The sequence below is a fragment of the Sturnira hondurensis genome, unplaced genomic scaffold (genome assembly GCF_014824575.4).
Source record: "Sturnira hondurensis isolate 20B ecotype Veracruz unplaced genomic scaffold, ASM1482457v3 Scaffold0006413, whole genome shotgun sequence".
Lineage (NCBI taxonomy): Eukaryota > Metazoa > Chordata > Mammalia > Chiroptera > Phyllostomidae > Sturnira > Sturnira hondurensis.
This window is the reverse complement of record NW_028079044.1, coordinates 6,138,189-6,162,494: the sequence shown is the minus strand read 5'-3', so window position 1 is coordinate 6,162,494 and position 24,306 is coordinate 6,138,189. Positions and strand designations below refer to the sequence as shown.

General features: G+C 34.0%; 1 protein-coding gene across 10 annotated transcripts in view; it reads left to right on the top strand.

The window, feature by feature from the left end:
- The window catches only part of CCDC88A (coiled-coil and HOOK domain protein 88A), a 132,331-nt gene that overhangs the window by 74,350 nt on the left and 33,675 nt on the right, over positions 1–24,306 (top strand). For 8 of the 10 annotated variants that reach the window (XM_037047942.1, XM_037047940.1, XM_037047939.1 and 5 more), the window contains exons 10-18: positions 2,119–2,277; positions 3,705–3,851; positions 4,398–4,542; positions 6,079–6,263; positions 11,794–11,931; positions 13,495–14,565; positions 15,999–16,126; positions 18,947–19,088; positions 22,838–23,002. In XM_037047942.1, coding sequence (XP_036903837.1) covers positions 2,119–2,277; positions 3,705–3,851; positions 4,398–4,542; positions 6,079–6,263; positions 11,794–11,931; positions 13,495–14,565; positions 15,999–16,126; positions 18,947–19,088; positions 22,838–23,002 — 2,280 coding nt within the window. The remainder of the gene's footprint in view (positions 1–2,118; positions 2,278–3,704; positions 3,852–4,397; positions 4,543–6,078; positions 6,264–11,793; positions 11,932–13,494; positions 14,566–15,998; positions 16,127–18,946; positions 19,089–22,837; positions 23,003–24,306) is intronic. The other 2 variants (XM_037047941.1, XM_037047934.1) reach the window with 1 other exon arrangement.

Genomic DNA, 24,306 nt, shown 5'->3' with positions numbered 1-24,306 from the left:
TTTTTAAAGATTATGTTATTATAGTTGTCCTGATTTTTCCCCCTTTTCTTCTCTACCCAGCAACCCCCACTACCTCAGGTAATCCCCACACCATTGTTCATGTCCATGGGTCTTTTGTATAAGTTCTTTGGCTACTCCATTTCCTATACTATACTTTACATCCCAGTGGCTATTCTATAACTATCTATTTGTATTTCTTAGTCCCCTCAGCCCTTCACCCATTCCCCATGCACCCCCTTCCCATCTGGCAGCCATCAAAGTACACTCTATACCCATGATTCTATCTCTGTTCTTCTTGTTTGCTTAGTTTGTTCTTAGATTCAGTTGTTGATAGATATGTATTTCTGCCATTTTATTGTTCATAGTTTTGATCTTTTCTTAGATAAGTTCCTTTAACATTTCATTTAGTAATGGTTTGCTGATGATGAACTCTTTTACTGTTCTCTTGTCTGGGAAGTCTTTTATCTTCCGTTTGATTCTAAATGATAGTTTTGCTGGGTAGAGCAATCTTGGCTATAGGTCTTTGCTTATCATGACTTTGAACATTTCTTGCCAGTCCCTTCTAGCCTGGAAAGTTTCCTTTGAGAAAATCAGCTGACAGTCCTAAGGAAACTCCTTTGTAGGTCATTATCTGCTTTTCTCTTGCTGCTTTTAAAATTCTCTCTTTATCTTTAACCTTTGGCATTTTAATTATGATGTGTCTTAAAGTGGGCCTCTTTGCATCCATCTTCTTTAGAACTATCTGTGCTTCCTGGACTACATGTCTATTTCCTTCACCAACTTAGGAAAGTTTTCTTTCACTATTTTTTTCAAATAGATTTTGCATTAATGGCTCTTTCTCTTCTTCTCTACCCCTATGATGCCAATGTTGGTGTGTTTGAAGTTGTCCCAGAGGCTGCTTACACTATCCTCTTTATTTTTTTCCTGATTTTTTTTCTTCTTCTTGTTGTGATTGGTTGTTTTTGCTTCCTTATACTCCAAATCAGTAATTTCATTCTTGGCTTCATCCACTCTACTGTTGTTTCCCTGTATGTGAATTGTTCTTCATTTCAATTAGCATATCCTTTGTTTCTGACTAGATCTTTTTTATGCTGTTGAAGGTCCTCACTAAGCTACTTGAGCATCCTTATAACCAGTGTTTTGAACTCTGATAAATTGCTTGTTTTCATTGTGTTTGGCTCTTTTTCTGGAGTTTTGACCTGTTCCTTCATTTGGGCCATGTTTGTTTGCCTGCTTATTTTGGCACCCTCCTTGTGTTTGTTTCTGTGTATTAGGTAGAGCTGCTATGACTATAGGTAGCATGGCCTAATGTAGTAGGTGTCCTGTAGGGTCCAGTGGCATGGGACCCTTTCTCCCTTTCTCCCAAGCTAGGTACTTGAGGTGTGCCCTTTGTGTGATTTCTTTAATTCCATAGTTTTTGGGCTTCCATTCAACATGATTTCTGGCAGTTCTGAGTGATTGTTCTACATTTTAGTTGTAATTTTGATGTGGTTGTACAAAGAGGTGACCTGTGTCTGCCTATACTACCGTCTTGACCAGGAGTCCTCAAATCTCTAATACCTGGCTTAGTTAAAGTTTACTACATTCTTGTACCTATTTCTGTATTCATTCCATTAAGATACCACATGCCATGTAGCCCTTGGAAAATTCTCCTGTGCCCTTATGAAAGAATGCGAGTGGAAAAGGTCAATACTGCCTTAGAATTGTTATGAAAATAGGTTTGGCCACATGAACCCCCCTGAAAGGGTTTCAAGAAAGCACAGATGTCCCTGGATCACACTTTGATAACTACTGGTTCTAAAGAATTGAGGATTATGAGAAAGCTTTAAAAGGTTGAATTTTAATGTTTGCCTCAAATGACATTAAGATATGCAATAATTATATGCACTAATCATTTTACTTGGAAGTCTTTTAAAAATCAGGATTTTAGTAAGTTATAGCATATTTGAATAGAACCATTATTTCTCTAAAGGAACTAATGATCAATTTTGCCTATTTTATGTTTTTACTGTCCTGTATTTTAAAGTTTAAAGTAGATTCATCAAGTTGTGCAACCAAGGATTATTGATCTGAGAATTGAAAATAATACTTAAAATATTAATATTTCTTTATTTTTAGAACATGAATTTGCTATCCGATGCTCGTTCTGCAAGAATGTACCGAGATGAATTAGATGCACTTCGAGAGAAGGCAATCAGAGTTGATAAGCTTGAAAGTGAAGTCTGTAGATATAAAGAGAGGCTACATGACATTGAATTTTATAAGGCAAGAGTTGAGGTATGTTCCATAATATAAACCATTCACAATATTTCTTTAAAAGTGTTATGATTTTTAAAATGCAGTGAAAATGTATATAATAAATGAATGGAGCTCTTGAAATGTTTAGCAAGCTATAAGTACTTAACCTGTTTATTTTATGATAGATCAGCATATTGCCTAGAATTTTTAAAAGGGATATTTGGATAGTATTAATTTTATTTAACCCTTCAGAGCTTTTCTTTCATTTATTTATTTAGCATTATAGGTAGAGCCAACCTCTGAAGTCCTTCCCTCATAGTCAAAATAAAGTATTTCTTGCTCTTAATTTCAAACTTGATCCTAGAAGTAAAAGCAAACATATTGCTGATTGATTCTCAACTCAGAATGCCAAATTAGGATCAGTGAAGGTGCTTGTGTAACCACAACTGCTGTGTGTGTGCTTTTTCTCCTCTCTCTGTCTCTCAACAAATCATATAAACATCTTATATAAGCAAAAGAGAAGGAACAGTTTTCACTACTTAATCATTACCATACAATGTTGCATGAAGTTGAGTTTGACAGCAGACTTTTGATAACGCTTGCAAGTTCATCCTTTTTCCGTTTTCCTAGTTAATTTCTTCATTGTCTGCAAACAGTAGAGATTTTGGTCATGTTTATGGCGATAAGAAGAAAGGAGTATCCAAAAATTAAGAAGTGAGAACATTATAAGAGAAAAGAAAACATTTGAGCCTGAAAGTTATCAAAATAGACCAAATATACCACAAATATAAGATGCATGTTAGTTCTTTGCCAATTTTTAAATGAGCGTATGCATGGCACTGTTAAGGGATTCTTATAAGATGCCATTGTTTCAATATACTTTCTGTTGACATTAGTTCATAAACAGGCATATAACTTAACAAGATAAATTTGTCTTCTAAACGGATGTAGGGATTTTAACCATGTTCTCAAGATGATTATGATTTATGTGAGTATTAGTTCAAGTCTTGGAATTTTCCTCAAAAATCCCAAGCCCTTCTCATTCAAGTTATAGTTTAAGTGTAAAGAAACTTCAAATCTATTTCAGCAAATAAATTAAGCCCGGATTCTGTGGAGATTTGTGTCTTAACTGTCTGCAGGTCTACTCTGTACTTAGTTTTTTATCCTTGTGATTAAGGGATTTAAATGTACCCTGGCAATTCATGTGAAATTGTAATGGTATCACTCATTCTAATATAATTATTGAGTATTTTGTTTGCTTACTAGCTTAAATTTGGAGGGAGGAGAGTAAAGCCAAGAAAACACCAATTGTATTTTTATTACTTAGTAGCTTTACTCTTGCATAGAACTGTTGATAAAGACATTAATGTCTTATTTTACAATCAAGAATTGTATGTTTCAGAGCTTTAAAAATTAATAGATAATAACCTGTTTGTGATTAGAAAGCCTATTTGAAATATTTATAGGAATTAAAAGAAGACAATCAAGTTTTATTAGAAACAAAAACCATGTTAGAAGACCAATTAGAAGGAACTCGAGCTCGTTCTGATAAACTACATGAATTAGAAAAAGAGAATTTACAACTGAAGGCTAAACTGCATGATATGGAAATGGTAAGTATTGTAGAGTAGATGAATTACATGTAACTTCCCTGTAATGACAAAGCATGGTTAGTGTCCTAGATGCTTTAACAAAAGAAGGGATTAGCTAAAGTGAGTGCTTCTAATTTTGTATGAACATGGGAATAGTAGAAATTTCTGCTTTTGTTACAGAAGGGTGTTATTAATTTTTGTCTTCTATTTTTTAAAAAACTCTAGAAGTATTATGTAAACATACCTTTAAAAGACTGAAGTAAAACTATTTAGCATTGGATCAGAATCTTTTGTTACATTGCTAAACCTGTATATTGACTATGAAGAACAGTTTTCAGTATTCTCAAACCTCACTTTAAAAGAAGATCAGACACCTGGTCATTATGATGACCAGCAGTAGTTATAATACCTGATTATTTCCTTAAAACTAGGAAAATGTTAAGCAACTCAAAATTTATCCTCATATTACTCAGCTTCTGATAAATAAAAATTATAAGTAATAAAATATTAGCTCTAAATTATACCGTTTCTTAGCTTTCTTTTCTCTCCCTACTTCCAACAAAAAAGGAACGAGATATGGATAGAAAAAAAATTGAAGAATTAATGGAAGAAAATATGACTTTAGAATTGGCACAAAAGCAAAGTATGGATGAATCATTACATCTTGGCTGGGAATTGGAACAAATATCCCGAACTAGTGAACTTTCTGAAGGTATTCCCAACTTTGGTTTATTTAAATGAATTGATGAATAAATGAAATTGTATTTATGCTTATATTTCTGGGTATTTTATTGCAGTTATTTAAAAGCTGGAAATAAGAATTGAGGCTTTCTTTACATAAAATCTGGTTAATATTTTACCATACCTAATTTTGTAAACAATGTATGCTTATGAGGCTGTATGGAGTTTTCCGTTTGTGTATGTGTATTTCTTTGCTTTTTTTATGGTGGATAATTTCAAACATACACAAAAGGAGACAGACCTAGCCCTGGCTGGGTTGTTCAGTTAGTTGGAGTGTCCTCTGTGCACCAAAAGGTTGCAGGTTCCAATCCTGGTCAGGACGCATACTTAGGTTGTAGATCGGGATACGTACAAGAGAAAACCAGTTGATATGTCTGTCTCTCTCCACTCTCCCTGTCCCTTTCCCTGCCTTTCCTCTCTCTCCCTTCCTCTCTAAAATTCAATGAAAACATTTTCAGGTGAAGATGAAAAAAATTTTTTTAAAATAGGCAGACTTAGAAATACCCTCCCATAGTTCTATTCATTTCCCATCCTAAAATCTAGGATTTTAAAATAAATTTTAAGCATTATAGTTCATTTGTAAATCATAAAAATTTTTAAAGATTTTGTTTATTTTATTTTTAGAGAGAGGGGAAGGGAAGGAGAAAGAGAGTGAGAAACATCAACGTGTGGTTGCCTCCTGTGCGCCCCCCACTGGGGACCTGATCTACAACCTAGGCATGTGCCCTGACTGGGAATCAAACCTGTGACCCTTTGCTTCACAGGCCCATGCTCAGTCCACTTAGCTATACCAGCCAGGCCAAATCCTAATATTTTTATATCATCAAAATATTCAGTGAGTCTGCTATAAGGTTATTAAAAATAAGTATTTTTAGCTTTCTAGAGAGCATCATTCATAGAACTAGAAACTGAGTTTTCTTATTTTAAAACGTGATGTTGCCATTTACTTAGATGCTTTTCCTTGACAAAATGGAGTAGATGCTACTCTTTACCCAGAGTTTAGCAGGGACTCTTTAAAGAAAGACTCTTTCAAGGTGCCCTGTGTATATTGTCTTGTCTTTCTCAGGATCAGATTAGAATTTTTCCCCTCAAGCTATCTTCCGTTAATTTTTAAAACTGTGTCATAGGATATGCTTTATACTTGTTATTTGAGCCACACATTACTGTGAGATCCACAGGACCATAATTATATTTTGTATAGGTAACCTAAGACTTTTTGATGTTAAAGTGGCTTCGTATTGTCAAGTAGTTAATTTCTCGTGGAACTCCAGCCTCTTCAGTCTAAATTTTGTGACTTTTTCCCTCACTGGAATGCTTATGGATGCATTAAAAATTCAAGATTTACCTATGTCTTATCTGTGTGTTTTTTCCATTGTGTCTGTCTTGTATGACTTTATAAATTTTTTTATATGTTTAAGGACCAGGTGATATACTGCATGTGCACTCGGTATTATAAAATAAAGAGTAAACATAGTTTCACTGATGACATATTTTTCAATTATTATAGCACCACAAAAATCATTGGGCCATGAGGTGAGTGAGTTGACATCAAGTAGGTTATTGAAGTTGGAGATGGAAAACCAGAGTTTGACAAAAACCATAGAAGAGCTTCGGAGTACTATGGATTCTGCAGAAGGTAACACTTCCAAAATACTGAAAATTGAAAAAGAAAATCAAAGACTAAGTAAAAAGGTAAATAAAAATTAATATTTAGTGTTAAAATGTTTGTAAACATATAGGTAAGTAGTACTATACTAAAACACTTATTTCCCAATTTTTAATGTGCCCTCAGTTATTACTTTAACTTAGTATGGAAATTTTAACATACATAAATGTAAAGTAAAGGAATACCTATACTCATTATTCAGCTTCAACAATTATTAACTTAAATCCAGTCTGCTACTCTGTCTACAACCACCAGATGATTTTGAAGTAATTTCTAGATATGGTATCATTTCACCAACAAATATCTCAGTATACATCTCTAAAACTTAAAGAATTTTTTAAAGGCAAGAACAATGATATCACACTTTAAAAATTAATAATTTTTATCAGCATTTTAATTTCTTCAATTCTGTTATGTTTTTTATTTACATTTTGTTCTAATCTGAATCCAAATGAGATCAATACATGAGTCAGTTGACGGGAGCTTAAGTCTTTTTTAGTCTATACATTTACTTTTTTTTCCTAGCAATTTTTCTATTGAAGAAACCAGGTTATTTGTCTGAGTTTCCGCACAACATAGGTTTTTCTGACTGCATTCTTCTTGTTCTTTATATTACCTGTTTACTGTAGATTTAACCATAGTTTTTATGGGATTGGCCAAAGAGTTGGTTTAGTTTTTTCTAGTAGTGCTTAGTTTCTTTTACTTCATTTCAAACAGTTTTGTTATAATGTATTGTGACAGCTGTCATATCAACATGCATTAAAAAATCAAAATTGTTGAATTTTTGTGCAGCCATTTTAATATTAAAGATGGAAGAATATACACATTTACAGCATAGTATGCTATTATTTCAAATTCCAACTGAAACACATAAAAACATTTGTGCAGTTTATGGAGAAGTTGCTGTGACTGATCGGACATGTCAAAAGTGGTTTGCTAGGCTTCTTGGTACCATTGACATTTTGACCAAATAATTCTTTGCTGTGGGGCTATCTTATGCCTTGGAAGGTGATTAGCAGCACCCCTGGCCTCTACCCACTAGAAGCTAACTACATGGGACATAGCCAACACACTCAAACTATCCAAATCAATAAAGTTATAGGTGAAAATGAAAAATGTGTCTTTTATATTATGAAAAAAATTAAACAGACTTTTTGGCCAACCCAACAGTAAGCACATTCATAAGTATGTATATATTGCAATCAAGAGGCACATGTTTGGTTGTACCTCTTTGTGATGTTAGTTGTAATGGAAAATCATTTTCTTGGTGCTTTAATTAATCAGATTGTAAAATTCCTGATTTTTTAAATTATATCATCCCTTCTTAATTGGTAGCTATGGTATTTTTGTAAAGAAAAACTTAAATTTTTAAAACTTTAAACAGAACTGGTTTAAAGAAAACACCATTGGTTAGTCTAGGAACAGCTGTTACAGGAAACGCATGATGAATGTTTGATCCTATCCCATTATTTACCAGTTTCCTAATAAGAAACTGGTTTTCTCATATCCCCCTGAGATAATTGAGTGAGTTTGTTGTTCATTTTAGTGTCGTTAAGAATATTTAAAGTGTCTATCTACCACATTTTTCTAGTGTCCCAGTGAAGCTGCCTCCTGAATCCTTAAGACACAATCTTAGCACTCCTTGGGAGCTTCCTTGTTTTTTGTGATGAAAAAATGTTCTGGGCTCCTAGCCATGTGATTTTCCTTTGGTAGATTCGGGATTTCTAGACTTATCTCCCTAACCTTTAGACCAGTGATTTTTGAACTATAGTATACATCAGAGTCACTTATGACAGATCACTGAGATATATGAATCTTGGTAGGTTTGGAGTGAAGGGTAAGAATTCTCATTTCTAAGACGTTTCTTGGTGATGCTCATTCTGCTGTTTTGGAACCATGCTTTGAGAACTGCCTTAAGTAATGTGAATAGACTCCATGATATTCTGGCAAGATTTTTACTCTTTTAGAACATTTATTTAGTCCATTAACCAAATAATTTTGAAGGATTCGACAGTATAGTGTTAAAGTTAAGACTCACCAATTTAGAACTTGGAACAGCTTTTTTTGTTTGTCATTATAATTAAATCTGTAAAGTATAATTAAATTTTGAAGTTTATTTTTGAAGTCTAAGTTAGTAAATTCTTAGTGATTCTAGCAATTTTTGATAAATTCATTGACTAAAAGATGTCTTTTATAATATTTCACTTAAATTCCACCAATGTAAAACAACAAATGAATTTAATTAAATGTTATCCATATATTTTAATTTATATGGATATAAATTTAATTTATATATGGATATACATTTAATTTATATAATGGGAGAACCAAATTAATTAATTATTAATAACCAAAAGGTTCCCAAACATGTAAATTAATGTTGAATTGAGTTACTGGATAAGATTTGTGACTTGGTGCTTTTTTTTTTAAGATTTTATTAATTTATTTAGATTTTATTTATTTATCTTTAGAAAGGAAGGAGAGAGGGAGAGAAATATCAATGTATGGTTGCTTCTCATGCATCTCCCACTGGGAACTGGTCCCTTCTGGGAACTGGCCTGCAACCCAGGCATGTGCCCTGACTGGGAGTCGAACCGCAATCCTTTGGTTCACAGGCCCATGCTCAATCCACTGAGCTACACCAACCAGGGCTTGTGACTTGGTGCTTTTAAGATATTATTGGAAGATTATTTTCTATGTGTGGTTATCTTCCACTGATGTTAAAATATAGAGTTCTTTACTACTGATATAAAGATTTATGTAATATTTAAACTTGAAGTGGAATATTTTATATAGCTAAATTTTGCCTTTATTTTGTTAACTACTTGGTTTGAATATGTTCTATAATGGGGAAATCAAATGGTATAACATATTATTGATTATGCCATTACAGTTGTCCCATTTTCCCCCTTCATTCCCCGCCACCTTGTACACCCCCTCCCCCACATTCTCCCCTTTTAGTTTATGTCCATGTGTCATAAGTTCTTTAGATTCTGTATTTCCCATACTATTCTTGCCCTCCCCCTGTCTATTTTCTACCTACCATCTGTGCTACTAATTCTCTGTACTTTCTCCCCCCTCTTCTCCTCCTACTCCCCTGTTGCTAACCCTCCATGTGATCTCTATTTCTGTGGTTTCGCTCCTGATCTAGCTGTCCTCTTAGTTTGCTTTTGTTTTAGGTGTGGTTGTTCATAACTGTGAGTTTGCTGTCCTTTCACTGTTCATATTTTTAATCTTCTTTTTCTTAGATAAGTCCCTTTAACATTTCATATAGTAAGGGCTTAGTGATGATGAACTCCTTGAATTTGACCTTATCTGAGAAGCACTTCATCTGCCCTTCCATTATAAATGAAAGCTTTGCTAGATGGAGCAATCTTGGATGTAGGTCTTTGGATTTCACGATTTGGAATACTTCTTTCCAGCCCCTTCTTGCCTGTAAGGTCTCTTTTGAGAAATCCGCTGACAGTCTGATGGGAACTCCTTTGTAGGTGACTGTCTCCTTATCCCTTGCTGCTTCTAGAATTCTCTCCTTCATTTTAATCTTGGCTAATGTAATTATGATGTGCCTTGGTGTGTTCCTTCTTGGGTCCAACTTCTTTGGGACTCTCTGACCTTCTTGGGTTTCCTGGAAGTCTATTGCCTTTGCCAGATTGAGGAAGTTCTCCTTTATTATTTGTTCAAATAAGTTTTCCACATGTGGCTGTTCCTCTTCCCCTTCTGGTATCCCTGTATTTCAGATATTGGAACGTTTAAAGATATCCTGGAGGTCGCAGTTCGATTCCCAGTCAGGGCACGTGCCTGGGTTGCAGGCCAGTTCCCTGCAGGCCAACTCCCAGCAGGGGACACACAAAAGGCAACCATACATTGATGTTTCTCTCCCTCTCCTTCCCCTCTAAAGATAAATAAATAAATAAAATCTTTAAAAAAAAAGATGTCCTGGAGGTTCCCAAGCCTCTCCTCATTTATTTGAATTCTTGTTTCTTCATTCTTTCCTGTTTGGTCATTTTTGTCTTCCTTCTGGTCTACTCCCTTGATTTGATCCATCCCCTTTCCATCACTATTGGTTTCCTGTGTATTTCCCATCATTTCAATTAGTTTAGCCTTCATATGTTCCTCTAATTTGTGACTAAAATCAACCAGTTCTGTGAGCATCCTGATCACCAGTGTTTTGAACCGTGCATCTGATAGGTTGGCTATCTCTTGGACGCTTAGAAGTATTGGCTCTGGGGCTTTAGGCTGTTCTTCTTGAGCCATAATGTTTTGGTCTTTTTGCGCCTGTTATATATGAGAGGAGGAGCCTAGGTGTTCACCAGGGTAGGGTGACCCAGTCGCTAGGTTGTCATGCTGTATATGGGGGTAGGGTCAGAGAGGGGTAATGACATTTGTTCCACTCTCTCTCTTGGGTTTTGGTCCCCTCTTCGGCTTCCTGCAAGTAGACTGGGCCCCCTTGGTGCCGGCTCCTAGGTGTGTGGGCCTGTGCATCTTCCAGGACCCTGTGGGTCTCTCCAACAAACTCTCTGTGAGCCTGGGACCTTCTCCCGGCACCTCCACCCCAAAAGTCTTTTCAGTTGGTGCTTTTAGGCTTTAATTCCCATCCCTGGGGTCATAGCCTGTGCAGTTTGTCTCACTGCTCACTCCTTTGCCTGGTTTATCTGCATGCAAATATGTGACCATGGTCAGCCAGCTGCCTTGCACCCTCACTGGGTCCGCCCATTGCCACCCCACACTGGGGATCTGCCAACTGCCACCTGCGAGCCTGGGTCGGTCTGGCCACTTTTCTTGTGCCACCCTGCTCCACCCTGCTCCACCAGCCACTTACTCCGCCCCTCTTACCAGTCTGGCTGAATGGGTCGTTGTTGTTGGACTTCCATATAGTTTAATTTCCTGCGTTTTTGTTATTAAAACTTTGTTGTCTTTAAACTTGGTTGTGCGAGGAGGCACAGTGTTCCCACCTACGCCTCCATCTTGGCCGGAAGTCTATTATATCTTTAAGATATAATGAAATAAGTGAAAATAAATTTAAACTCAGAATATAAATATTTGTTGGAGTTTCGTTCAGACTGTTTTTCTCCGGTATTATTCTCTTCTTTAAAATTTTAAATCAAGTCTCTTTGTTTCCTCCTTAAATTTATACCACCTTCTTTTCATCTTCCCTGCTTTTTATATTCTCTTCTCCCTTCTTACACACCATGATTCCTTGACTGTAAGATTTTACTTTACAGATTCACTCAACTCAGGAGAGCCTTTCAATAAAACTAGTACAGTCTTCATATAGCACATAATTATCATATATTCACTTGGATTTGTCCTTGTCTTTATAAGTAGAAATTTGCCTTCAAGGATGTTGAGGATAAGAAAAATGTTTGCTTATTTCATATAATTGATAAAATGATCGTGGAATATTACTTGAATTTCTCTACCAAATTCTTAAATTCATTATTTAGGTATTAAAAGTGTATTTTATCTTTAATTCAGTGATTATCTTTTGTTCTGACATGTTTCCAACTGCTTTAAAATACTGAATGATATATTGTTTTGTGATTTAATTTTGTACAGGTTGAAATTCTTGAAAATGAAATTATTCAAGAAAAGCAAAGTCTTCAGAATTGTCAAAATTTAAGCAAGGATCTAATGAAGGAGAAGTCTCAGCTTGAAAAAACAATTGAAACACTTAGAGAAAATTCAGAGAGACAGGTTCATAAATTTCTTACTAAGTATTGTATTTAAATTTTTATTAACAAAATTTAGTTTATGCAAATGAAATACTCATGTAGTATTAAAAGGACATATTTTAGAATTATTTTAGGTTTAAAAGTGAGATTTTACCTCCTTTCTATGCTGTGTATTTTAGGAAAGTTAAAGGGAAAGATTAGAGTTTTTTAAGTTGCCAGTATGATTAATAATTATCTCATATAAAATTTTGAGTACATGTGCTTTCAAGTGCCTGTAGAAAATGGCTGCAGAGTGGAGTTGGAGAGAAATGGGAGTGGAGTTGGAGAGAATGGGAGTGGAGTTGGAGAGAATGGGAGTGGGGTTAGAGAATGGGAGTGGGGTTAGAATGGGAGTGGGGTTGGAGAGAATGGGGGTGGGGTTAGAGAATGGGAGTGGAGTTGGAGAGAATGGGAGTGGGTTGGAGAGAATGGGAGTGGGGTTGGGGAGAATGGGAGTGGAGTTGGGGAGAATGGGAGTGGGGTTGGAGAGAATGGGAGTGGGGTTGGAGAGAATGGGAGTGGGGTTAGAGAGAACGGGAGTGGAGTTGGAGAGAATGGGAGTGGGGTTAGAGAGAATGGGAATGGGGTTAGAGAGAATGGGAGTGGAGTTGGAGGGAATGGGAGTGGAGTTGGAGGGAATGGGAGTGGGGTTGGGGAGAATGCAGCTGTACTCTCACTCTACTAAGAGAGGGAGAAGTGGTGGCAGCAGCCATCTTGAGCCATTCAAATTTATTTTCAAGTAGTTGTCATTCTCATTTTATGCTTGCGGAAAAAACTGGATAGGTTGACTTGCTATTTTTTAATTTCTATTTATTTTTTAAATATAAAAGGATTTGTTTTATATTATCTAGGTCTAGTCCTCAGGCCACTTACAAAAATAGAGATTTCTGTAGAATTATAGGAGAAAAATTCTAGAGCTGAGCATGAATATGTACTTTTACCAGGTTCTTAGGGGGTTATTTAACATGCTAAATTTTAGAACTATTATATTAGGCTATGCCATGAATCGGATGGATTCATTTTCAAAATACCACGGGGGTTTTATTTTGATGTTTCCAAATAGAATTCTTTTGGAGACTCAATATACACACATACACACCCATAGATATACACATGTACAATACAGCAAATATTTACTGAAGACCTTCTATGGATAGGCATTGCAAAATTTATTTTTGAAAGTAAAAACTTATATCCTCAAGGACATGTGTGTGTACATATGTTTCACCTATATTCATGTTTGAATTTCAAATGTGCAATTAAATAATATGAAGATTGTTTTTAATGATATTAAACACATTTCTCTTAACCATTCCTTTATATTATGAACTCCCTAAAGACAAGAACTTAAAGACCTGGCTGGCAGTGCATGTACAGAGTGTTCTCAGTAAATGTTTGTCAGAATTAAAAGTCAGATAGACATACTTAGCACCCTTTTATGTTCTGATTTCCCTACTAGCTTTTGGAAAGGAATAACTATATAATTTAAAATATTTAATTCTTGCTTAATTAAGTTTTTATTCTTTCCTGTCTTTTTAAAAATTAGATTAAAATATTGGAACAGGAAAATGAACATCTGAATCAAACTGTGTCTTCCTTAAGGCAGCGCTCCCAGATAAGTGCTGAAGCAAGGGTGAAAGACATTGAAAAAGAAAATAAAATTCTCCATGAATCTATCAAAGAAACAAGTAGCAAGCTAAGCAAGATTGAATTTGAAAAAAGACAAATTAGAAAAGAGTTGGAACATTATAAAGAAAAAGGAGATCGAGCAGAAGAACTTGAAAATGAGTTGCATCATCTTGAAAAAGAAAATGAATTGTTACAGAAAAAAATAACCAATTTAAAAATTACCTGTGAAAAAATTGAGGCCTTAGAACAAGAAAATTCAGAGCTAGAAAGAGAAAATAGAAAATTTAAAAAGAGATTGGATAGCTTTAAAAACCTTACTTTTCAATTAGAATCCCTAGAGAAAGAGAATTCCCAACTTGATGAGGAAAACTTAGAACTCCGAAGGAATGTGGAATCTTTAAAGTGTGCAAGCATGAAAATGGCTCAGCTACAGCTAGAAAATAAAGAACTAGAAAGTGAAAAAGAGCAGCTTAAGAAGGGTTTAGAGCTTATGAAAGCTTCTTTCAAGAAAACAGAACGCTTAGAAGTTAGCTACCAGGGTTTAGATACAGAAAATCAAAGGCTACAGAAGGCTCTGGAGAACAGCAATAAAAAAATTCAGCAATTAGAAAGTGAACTACAAGACTTAGAGATGGAAAATCAAACATTGCAAAAAAACCTAGAAGAGTTAAAAATATCTAGCAAAAGACTAGAACAGCTAGAAAAAGAAAATAAATCATTAGAGCAAGAGACTTCTCAACTGGAAAAGGATAAGAAACAACTGGAAAAGGAAAATAAGAGACTCCGACAACAAGCAGAAATAAAAGATACTACATTAGAAGAGAATAATGTGAAAATTGGAAATTTGGAAAAAGAAAACAAAACTCTATGCAAAGAGATTGGTATTTATAAAGAATCCTGCATTCGTCTGAAAGAATTAGAGAAAGAAAATAAGGAGCTTGTAAAAAGAGCAACTATTGATATAAAAACTTTGGTTACATTACGTGAGGTAAGTATGTTTATCTAAATTTAAGGCAGATATTTATATTTTTAATTCAAGACTTCTCTTAAGTTTTATTGGAACCTATCAGTAATTTGTATCTTCTGCTAATGGCTATAAAATAGAAATTTAGAATTAGAAGTAGAGACAATTTTCAAATTTCCTGATTTTGTTAAACTAATAAGTACATATAAATTGTGTTTTTAAAGAAATTGTAGTAATAAAGATTCCATGGAGTATCTGACTTAATACAGCATAATTTTACTTTGACATTATATTGAAATATTTGATCAAGACCCAACTGAATGTTAAGTATAAAGGGAAGCATGATAGCCACTATTTATTGACTTCTGACTGTGTGTCAGATACTGGGCTAAGGACCTCATAAGGTGTAGTTGTATATATTCATATAACTTTTATGACCAATTTTTATAGATATTATTTCTATTAGATTAAAAAACTGAGGTTCAGAGATATTAAGTAATTTACTCAGGATGACACAGTTAACAAATCGCAAAGTTGGATTGCTAGATTCAAATCCAGATTTTTCAGATGCCAAAGCTCCATGAATTTTGATCTCTAAGCTAGAGAAGAATTCAAATCAGGTTGAACTTATAGGTCAACACTGAACAATTGGTAGTTGCTTGGGTCTGTGTGTTAAGAAAAATTCTGAAATTTATAGGAATAGATTGGCAAGAGGTCTTTAAAACATGGTTGATCCAGATCAGAAGATACCATGCTTGGTTCTTTTTTGCTGTCCCTGTGGTATACTTTATATGATAACCCTTTTAAGTTCAGTTTTAAAGTATTTTAGTTAGCATTCTGGTAGGAAGTTACGTTGGGAAGTCTGCATTTCTGCTAAAGAGGCATTGGGATGGATCATTATAAGCAATTCATTTTGTTTTTTCTTTCTGTTGTTCTACAGTCTCACAGTCATGAACCACAAGTTTCCTGTGTGTGCACTTCCCAGAATGCCCCCTAGTTCTAAAGCTCCATATCCTCTTCCTTGGGAAGAAGGATGCTTGTGAGAGAAGGGTGGTGGTGTTTAGGAAGAAACATACACTAGATTTTTAACTCATTATTCAGAACTTAAAGGATTTGTATTTTTTTCCCCACAATCTGAAATGTAAAATACGGATTTACAAGTAGAGAGTACATGATTTCTCTTTTTAGTTTTTTTTTCTCTTTTTAGTTTTAAACACTAAAAAGTTAAAAAGAAGTATTAGCCAAAAAAAAAAAAAGACAAAACTATTCTGTTTGAACTACATTATATTATTATTGCTTAACTAATTAATGATGAAGGAAAAGTTCAACCACATTTAGGTCTTTACTGCTTTGAATCATATACATTCCTGCATGGTGGTAGTTAGAATCTTGGTTGAATTTCTTTGATGTTTATGTTCTTGACACTTATGTGAATTTTGCATTTCTTTTAAAATAAGGATTTGGTGAGTGAAAAACTAAAGACTCAACAAATGAATAATGATCTCGAAAAATTAACCCATGAGCTTGAGAAGATAGGGTTAAATAAAGAGCGACTCTTACACGATGAGCAAAGTACTGATGACAGGTGAGTATTAAGTCTATTTGGCAAGCAGTTTAAATTATTATTTGTGTGTTCAAACATTCGTTTCTTTCCTGTACTAGCTACAGAGTGCATTTATGTATTTTATTTCACTATTTCTGGTTCCTTTCTTCCCTTAGAGAAAGTTTTATAGGATAAAAAATAGGATAAGACAACCTAATATTGATCTAAGAAAAAAATGCTAAAATGTTATATAAATACAGTTTCATAATAGGAAAACAGGATGCCACCTAGGTAGCAGAATATCCAAGGTTCTAATTGCCTGTGAAAGTACAATGAGACATTAACAAAAAACAAGCCCCTCTCAGGTGAAATATGCATTCAGTTTAAGCAAGTTATTATTTTATTTGAATCATGTGCTTAAATTCCTCAGTTCTTTCATTTATTTTGTGTGCCAAAATGTGGACTTAAAGAGAAATGGAAGAAAACTATGAAACAAAGAAAAATGTATTGAGAAGCAATTCAGGTGTAAAAAATAAGGTAGAAAACTAAGGCTTGACAAACAACATGAAAGATTAACATATACCATTTAATTTTGAGAATGATCAATGAAGTTTGAAAGAAAATTTCTGTTCCATGTAATTACAGTCTATCAAACAGTTGGTCAGATTTTCCAGTAGTCTACTATTTAGCATCTAATCAGCTGCATGATTCCAGCTAGAAGTGTGTATTGTTATGAATATTGTTTTATGTAAGCTAGCTTTTAATTCATTTGATTTTTTGTAATTAGTAATTTATATTTATCATCTATAATTACTTAAAGTAAATATTTTTATTCTAATCAAATTATATAGGAAAAAATTAATGCTGACTATATGGGATTTGTTTATGTAGTCTTGAGAAATTTAAAGTTAATAGAACAGATTGATATTTTTAAAGGTTCTATGATAATAGAAGCTATTCAAGGCATTTATTGTAGTAATCAAGTCAAGCAACCATAATTAAATTAATTTTACAGATATTTCATGAGAAAAAATTTGAATTAAACAGTCAAGGATCAACTTAGTTGACTGTCTCTTAATATACATACTGAATATGCATCACTTCTATATTCAGATAGATTTATTACCTGCCATTTGTAAGACATTAAGAAGTTGACTCCCCTCCCCCAGAAAGTAGGGTGAACTGTGTAGTTGCCCTAACTGACCTTGTGTTACAAACTTATGAACCCAGCTTTAGACAGACCCTTCATACTGTTTGGTACCTCTTGTCAAACCTTGATTCATACAGTTAATGTTAATTGAGCTCTTTATTTTCTGGTGGTTATCAGGCATCAAAGAAATGATAATGCTTAGTCTAAACCTTGAAGAATGACAGAAATTTGCAAAGTGGAAACTGGAGAATAAAGCACAGAAGTGTGTTGGGCAATTCTTAAGAGTGACATGAAAGATAGATTAGAATAGAGGCAATTTGGAGGCACAGAGACCAATTAGGAAGGTATTGTAATATTCTAAGCAAGAGAGAAAATAGAAGCTCACAGACATAAATTACTTTAACATTCCTCTCCTCCATCTCAGAATTTGTGTATATCTGCACTTGTCTTTACTTTTTATCTCTGATGTTGTCATTAATTCTTTTGTTAGTCTAATCTTTTCATCATTCCAGTTGATGTCATTTCCTCTACCCTCCTTTGAAGACACAGTTATTAAGATATTCTTGCCATAAAGGAATAGTTTAGTTGTGGAATGAATGTATAAATAGATAAATAAAAATGTAGCAGAGCAAATTCAGTGATAGAGTTGTGAACAGTGCTATGCAATCACTTTTGTCTTTCTGTTTTAACAACTCTTGTGTCTTTTCTTTCAATATGGTTTCCTAGGGTTAGGTTCTCAGACCTTTTATCAGTTCATTCTATTGCTGAACATTCACATTATTTCACCTGATATCCACTATTATTCTCTGCTTACTGGACAGTCCAGAAGCAACTCAGGCATCACAAATTCAACATTCAAAGACAGGCTCATTAAATGCTTTGAAAATGTTTGTTAACTCAAGTTGACACTGAGTGAGTGAAATCTGTTTTCTGTTCTCAATGAACTTAAAACCTGGTTGAGCAGAAAATATATAAATTAATTACAGTGCACAACAGAATATGATAAAATTTTTATTATATACTTTAGGTTTTAATTTGGTTTAGTTATCAAGGTTCTTGGGTGTAAGACATATATTAATCATAATTCGTAGTTTATGATGTACTCCCATACTGTAAAAAGAACTTAAGAATAATGTAATTATTTGTGAACACGCCATTCAGAAAGATAACTGAAATATTGACATTCACATCTGTCTGCCTCTTCTCACTCTGTCACCAGTGTCCTGTGTCTTTAGTGTATCATTCACTTTTTATAATATTCTGCGTGTACTTTATACCCTGAATACAAAATCTTCAGTGAATTTCGAGTCTTAAGTATTAATATATTCTTATGTAAATTGAGAAATGTTTGATAATGTAATAAATACTTTACCTTTTATAGAGCTTAGTCTTATAAATCTAAAAGGAATATTTTGAGACTTATAAAACTAAACAGTATAAAATGCCTCTTTCAAATATTAATTTTTGCTTTTGAATATGTAAACTATAATCTGGAGCTCTGTGTACTCAGTGATTTTTGTTTTTTATTACCAGGAATAGTTTAAAGGGGGGACAGTGGGGCATTAAGAGGAGATTAATTTAATTTGCCACTTCAAAAAGAAACTATATTGTAAGATCTACTTATGGCACAAGTGTCTGTGGTCATAAATTATCTTTAAAAATAGTTTTCTGACCACCAATAATAAACTTTTATTATTTTTGTACTTGCATAGTAGATACAAGCTTTTGGAATCAAAATTAGAATCCACTCTAAAGAAGTCTCTTGAAATAAAAGAGGAAAAAATTGCTGCTTTAGAAGCTCGATTAGAAGAATCCACAAATTATAACCAGCAATTGCGCCAAGAACTTAAGACAGTAAGTGATTTCCTTAGAAAGAATTTTAACTGTTAAATATTTGTAGAGAAAATTGTAAAGTAGAAAATAAAACTAACATTATTCTATTAGTATTTTGTTTTTCATTAAATTTGAATGTGTTCTTAAATAGATATTTATCATGTAGTTTATGACATACTGTATTTTTTTCTATGCACTGTAAGCTATTCAGTCCTATTTTATGTGTGTATGCCCCCATACAGTTACAGACACACCAGAATGGTGAGAGTAGGGTAGGGAAAAGGCACGGGTATTTCATGGGTAAAAGCTTTCTCTTCAGTACTAACACTTCACTCTGATACTTTTTTCCTATTGAGAATCCAGGTAAAAGTTTGATAGACAAAGATACAGATATGAGAGTACCAAGTCGAGGGAAATCATATGTATTACAAGAAAGCACCCGATCTCATACATTTTTAGGGTTTTTCCAGGATCTGTTTTCTTGTGATGTTTAGAATTATTCAGTGAATTAAACAAGGCAGGGGCAACTGTCCATTTTTCCTACATGAATAAATTGAAAATGAAGGAACTTGCCGATTTCATTGGGTTAATATACTAGATTGGGGGAATTATATTCTGGTTTATTCTCCCTTTAACATCTCTGTAGTGCTTCCAGGACTGGTTTTATAGTCAACTAAATATTCATCCTTACAAGATTTCTGTAGGCCACATTGAGAACCATTTGATTCAGAACACTGTAGGAGATTACAAGTAGATAGCAAGGCACTATCAGGTGTCCTTCTTCACATGGTTGTCTGAGAATCTTCTTCCCACCAGATGACAATTCAGGTGCAAGTGAGATTCATGTTGGATGTGTGTGGGAGCTTCCATGGCTTTAAGACCTTATGCTCCACAGCAGTCATCATCTTTTGCAGCATCTTCAAAGGGTTAGATTTAAGATCTCCACAATAGTTATTACCAATTTTAAGAGTTACTGCACTCAAGAGAAGTTCAAAGATACGGTTTTCTATTAGATATTTCTAGTTCTCCCAGTCCAAATACAGTTTACCAATGAGAGGTCATATTTCCCATAAGCAAACCTGCCTGGTAACATAGAACGTTCCAATTTTAACAGGTTTATAGAGAAAGTTTACCAGATCAATTTCTGATACAGAAAGGAAAAAAGATTTTGTTCCTCATTTGCCCTTATCATCATTGCTGGTATTTGTCTCAGACATTACCATGGAACAAGTATTGTTAGAGATTATCCAAAGGATAAAAAATCCATAAAGGGTTATCCAAAAACTAAGGAAAATTTGGTGCCAGATTTGATTAATCTGTTTTATTTCTTGAATTTCTTTTACCATATTAAGCAGTATAACTAGGTTACAAGTAAAGTCAACTAGTGAAGCCATTCAGATAGAAAATAAGTGGGTTTGCATATGAGTTGGTATACATTTATTCCTAGCCTAAAGGGTGGAGATTTAAAATTCCATCATTATCTTTTATTTCCAGCCATTTTGGCATAAGTTCTGTGGCAGGACTGGCTTCCTGCCATAAACATACATTCAGTTGGAATTACACTATTCTAACTAAGTGCAGTATATGAAGACGTATACCACTTGAAGATAGACTATGAAAGTTAAATGTGAATAGTATATAAGGCCTAAAGTAACTTTACTAAACTAGCATGACAAAGAGGTATGGCTAACATGGCAGCAAAAGAGATAAAATAGTATTATAAAAAAATCCAAAAGAAGGCAGAAAAATTAAAAAGGTAGAACAAAGTACAGATTAGACAAATGCAAAACAAATAGCAAGATGGCAGCTTTAAATCAAATCATATCAATAATCATATTAAATATAAAAGATGTAAAACCTTGCATAAAAGAGATTAATGGATTAGATAAAAATGCAAGACCTATCTACCTATATGCTGCCTCTAAGAAACCTTGATGGAAATTGATGTTTTGTTTTCTGTGTGAACATAAATTAGAGATTCTTACTAATGCACATAAAGGAACCTTGTTTGAAATTTAGTTGTAAGAACCATGGTCTAACAATGAAAAGCTTTGAGATTCTCAGTTCTTCTTAATAATGGCATATGTCTATAACCTTTCTAAGTCTAGGAGGAAAAAATTACCCTGTGGGAAATTAATGTAAAATAGGAGACTGGAAATCATGCCACTCATCTCTGTTATTAAGGTATTAAAAATAACAGAGGGGGGCTGGAAAAATTAGGATCCCAAAACATCTATTAGATCACTTGCCAAGCTTTAAATTACATTCTCTCTTGGCTCTTTTTCCTTTAGTCTCACATCATTATTTTCTAACTCAATAGTAACAGATTTTATTGTTGAGTCATAACCTTTCTTAAAGTGTTCATTAAAAGTTGAATTATTTGAAGTGTTTATCCTTGCCTTGATATAAAGTTTGGGTTAATTTAGAAATTTATGAAAATGTCTCCTAGGATAAACAAGTGATTCAGGATAAGTATAAGAATAATTCTATCGGCCCTGGCTGGTGCAGCTCAGTGGATTGAGCGCGGACCTGCGAACTAGATGATCGCGGTTCGATTCCCAGTCAGGGCACATGCCTGGGTTGCAGGCCAGTTCCCTGCAGGCCAACTCCCAGCAGGGGACGCACGAACGGCAACCATACACTGATGTTTCTCTCCCTCTCTCCTTCCCCTCCCCTTTGAAAGATAAATAAATAAAATATTTTTTAAAAAAAAGAATAATTCTATCAAATTGAAGAGAGCTATTAAATTAAGAAGCAATTTTGGTAATGTAAGTTGACCAAATTGTTCATTTTGAGTTAGCTCTCTTAAAGTAGGATTTGGTTGTAGTCACACCAGAAGATCTTGGATAAGATATATCCTAGGATTGTTGATTCTTTATCAAATAAATTACATTAATTATAAGTGATAGATCAAGATTTGAATAAACAAGTCATTAATTTATTTAACACAGCTCATTCTGGGCAACATATCCTTCATAAAAGGGCAGACATACATAGATCCTTCCTCAATTTTAATTTAGATTTTTTAAAAAGATTTTATTTATTCACTTTTAGAGAGTGGAGAAGCAAGGGAGCAAGAGAGAGAGAAACATCAATGTGTGAGAGATACATTGATCGATTGCACACCCCCAACTAGGGACCTGGCCTGCAACCTAGGATGTGCACTGACTGGGTCTCGAACTGGTGACCCCTCAGTTCCTAGGCCAGCACCCAATCCACTGAGCCACACCAACCAGGGCATAATTTAGATCTCTTTTTAAGAGGAATTATTACATGTCAAATCTGTATTTGTTCTTTACATGGGCATCTCTGAAATCTTTAAATCAGCTATAGATATAGCTGTAGAACAGTTGTTAGTATTTAGCAAGTGTCTTAGTCTTCAGCAACATTTTTATCATAAACAATAGAAGAAATTACAGAATATATTGTAGGAGTGTGCTGCATGAGCAGAGTATATTGAACATTTTCTAAGAGGAAAAGAATTGTATTTTACAAAGCATAAGTTGTGGTTATGCTAACAGTGATAATTGTATATGTTATTTGTATTTTTCCCTCTTTAAAATTAATATTGAATTTATTGGGGTTACATTGGTTATAAATAAAATTACATAGGCTTAAGGTGTACAATTTTATAATACATTATCTGTACATCATATTTTTAAATAAAATGTGTCTCACACTCACCAGACTAATGCAGAGTCAAATTAATTGTGAAAAATAGAACTTGGGGTCATTTTTCTCTCATTAAAATATCTTAAATAAAATTTTAGGTGAAAAAGAATTATGAAGCCCTTAAACAGAGACAAGATGAGGAAAGGATGCTACAGAGCCCTCCTTCAACTTCTGGTGAAGATAGCAAATGGGAGCGAGAAAGTCAAGAAACAACCAGAGAGCTTCTAAAAGTAAAAGACCGATTAATTGAAGTAGAAAGAAATGTAAGTATTTTTAAATGTTTAATAGGAATAAGGATTTTTAGAAATAATATATAACTCAGAAAATGTATCTAATCTGTGTTTGTAGCTTTGTTCATTTAATACTTTCTTGATTGATTCATTTTGTAATGTAAAGATAAGAATTCTAATTTATTTTTCTCCATCCTCCTCATATAAGTCCTTCAGCAAGCTTTGTTACCTCCATCTTCAAAATATAACCCAAATCCATTGACTTCTCTCCATCTTTGCTGTTACCTTTCTAGTGCAAGGTGCCATCATCTCTCACCTGGACTATTAAAATAATCCTCCTAATTGGCCTTCCCTCGTCCACTCCTGGCCCAATCTAATGCTTTCTCAATGCAGTAGTCAAAGTTATTTTTTAAAACATAACACAAACCATGTCATTTCATACTTAAGATCTTCAATAGCTTCCCATTTGAATAAAATAAAATCCAAATTCTTTGCTGTGTACTGTAAGATCCTTCCTGACATTGCCATACCTGGCCTAGTACCATACCACCCATCTGCTCACTCTGTTTATTAATCTGGGGACAATATTATCTGTTAATATCTGGAAAACACAAAAAACAATGCCTGGCACATAACTAAAGTAAATTAGTGCTAGTCATATTGGCATTTTTCTTTTTGTTCCTACCTCAGGCCTTTCTGTTTGCTTCCCCTGCTGGAAATATTGGCTGGCTTCTCTCAGAATTCAGGTCTCATGTCACATATCTCCTGCAAGATGTCTTCCCTGACCACTTTTCCTCAGGAAAGAAGCTATCTCCAAGCCTAAATTGATCACTGTCACACCACTGCCTTAGTTAGTTTCTTCATAGCACTTTTTACTTATGAAATTACATTATTTATTTATGTATTTGTTGTTTATCTACTTTAAAAAAGCTCCTTGAAAGCAGGTAGTTTGTCTTTGTTTTTCACCTCTGTGCCTTCAGTATGTAGAATAATGCCTGGTAAATAGCAAGCACTTAAATATTTGCTGAATGAGTCCAGTAAACAATAATTAAATGAATTCAACAAACATCCTGAAAGATGAATAAGCTTTAGAAAGTCGCATCCCAACAAGTAAAATAGTTGTGGTTATTTTTTTTCAATATAACATTAATTTAAAACTTTAGGCCAAAAATTAATCCCTTTTTCCTTTTTTTATTATTTTTTAAATTTATTTTAATTGTTGTTCAAGTACAGTTTTCTGTCCTTTATTCCCATCCCAGCCCACCCCCCCAAAATTAATCTCTTATACCATTGATTTCTAGTTTCTTATCCAATAATAATTACTATGACCATCTTAC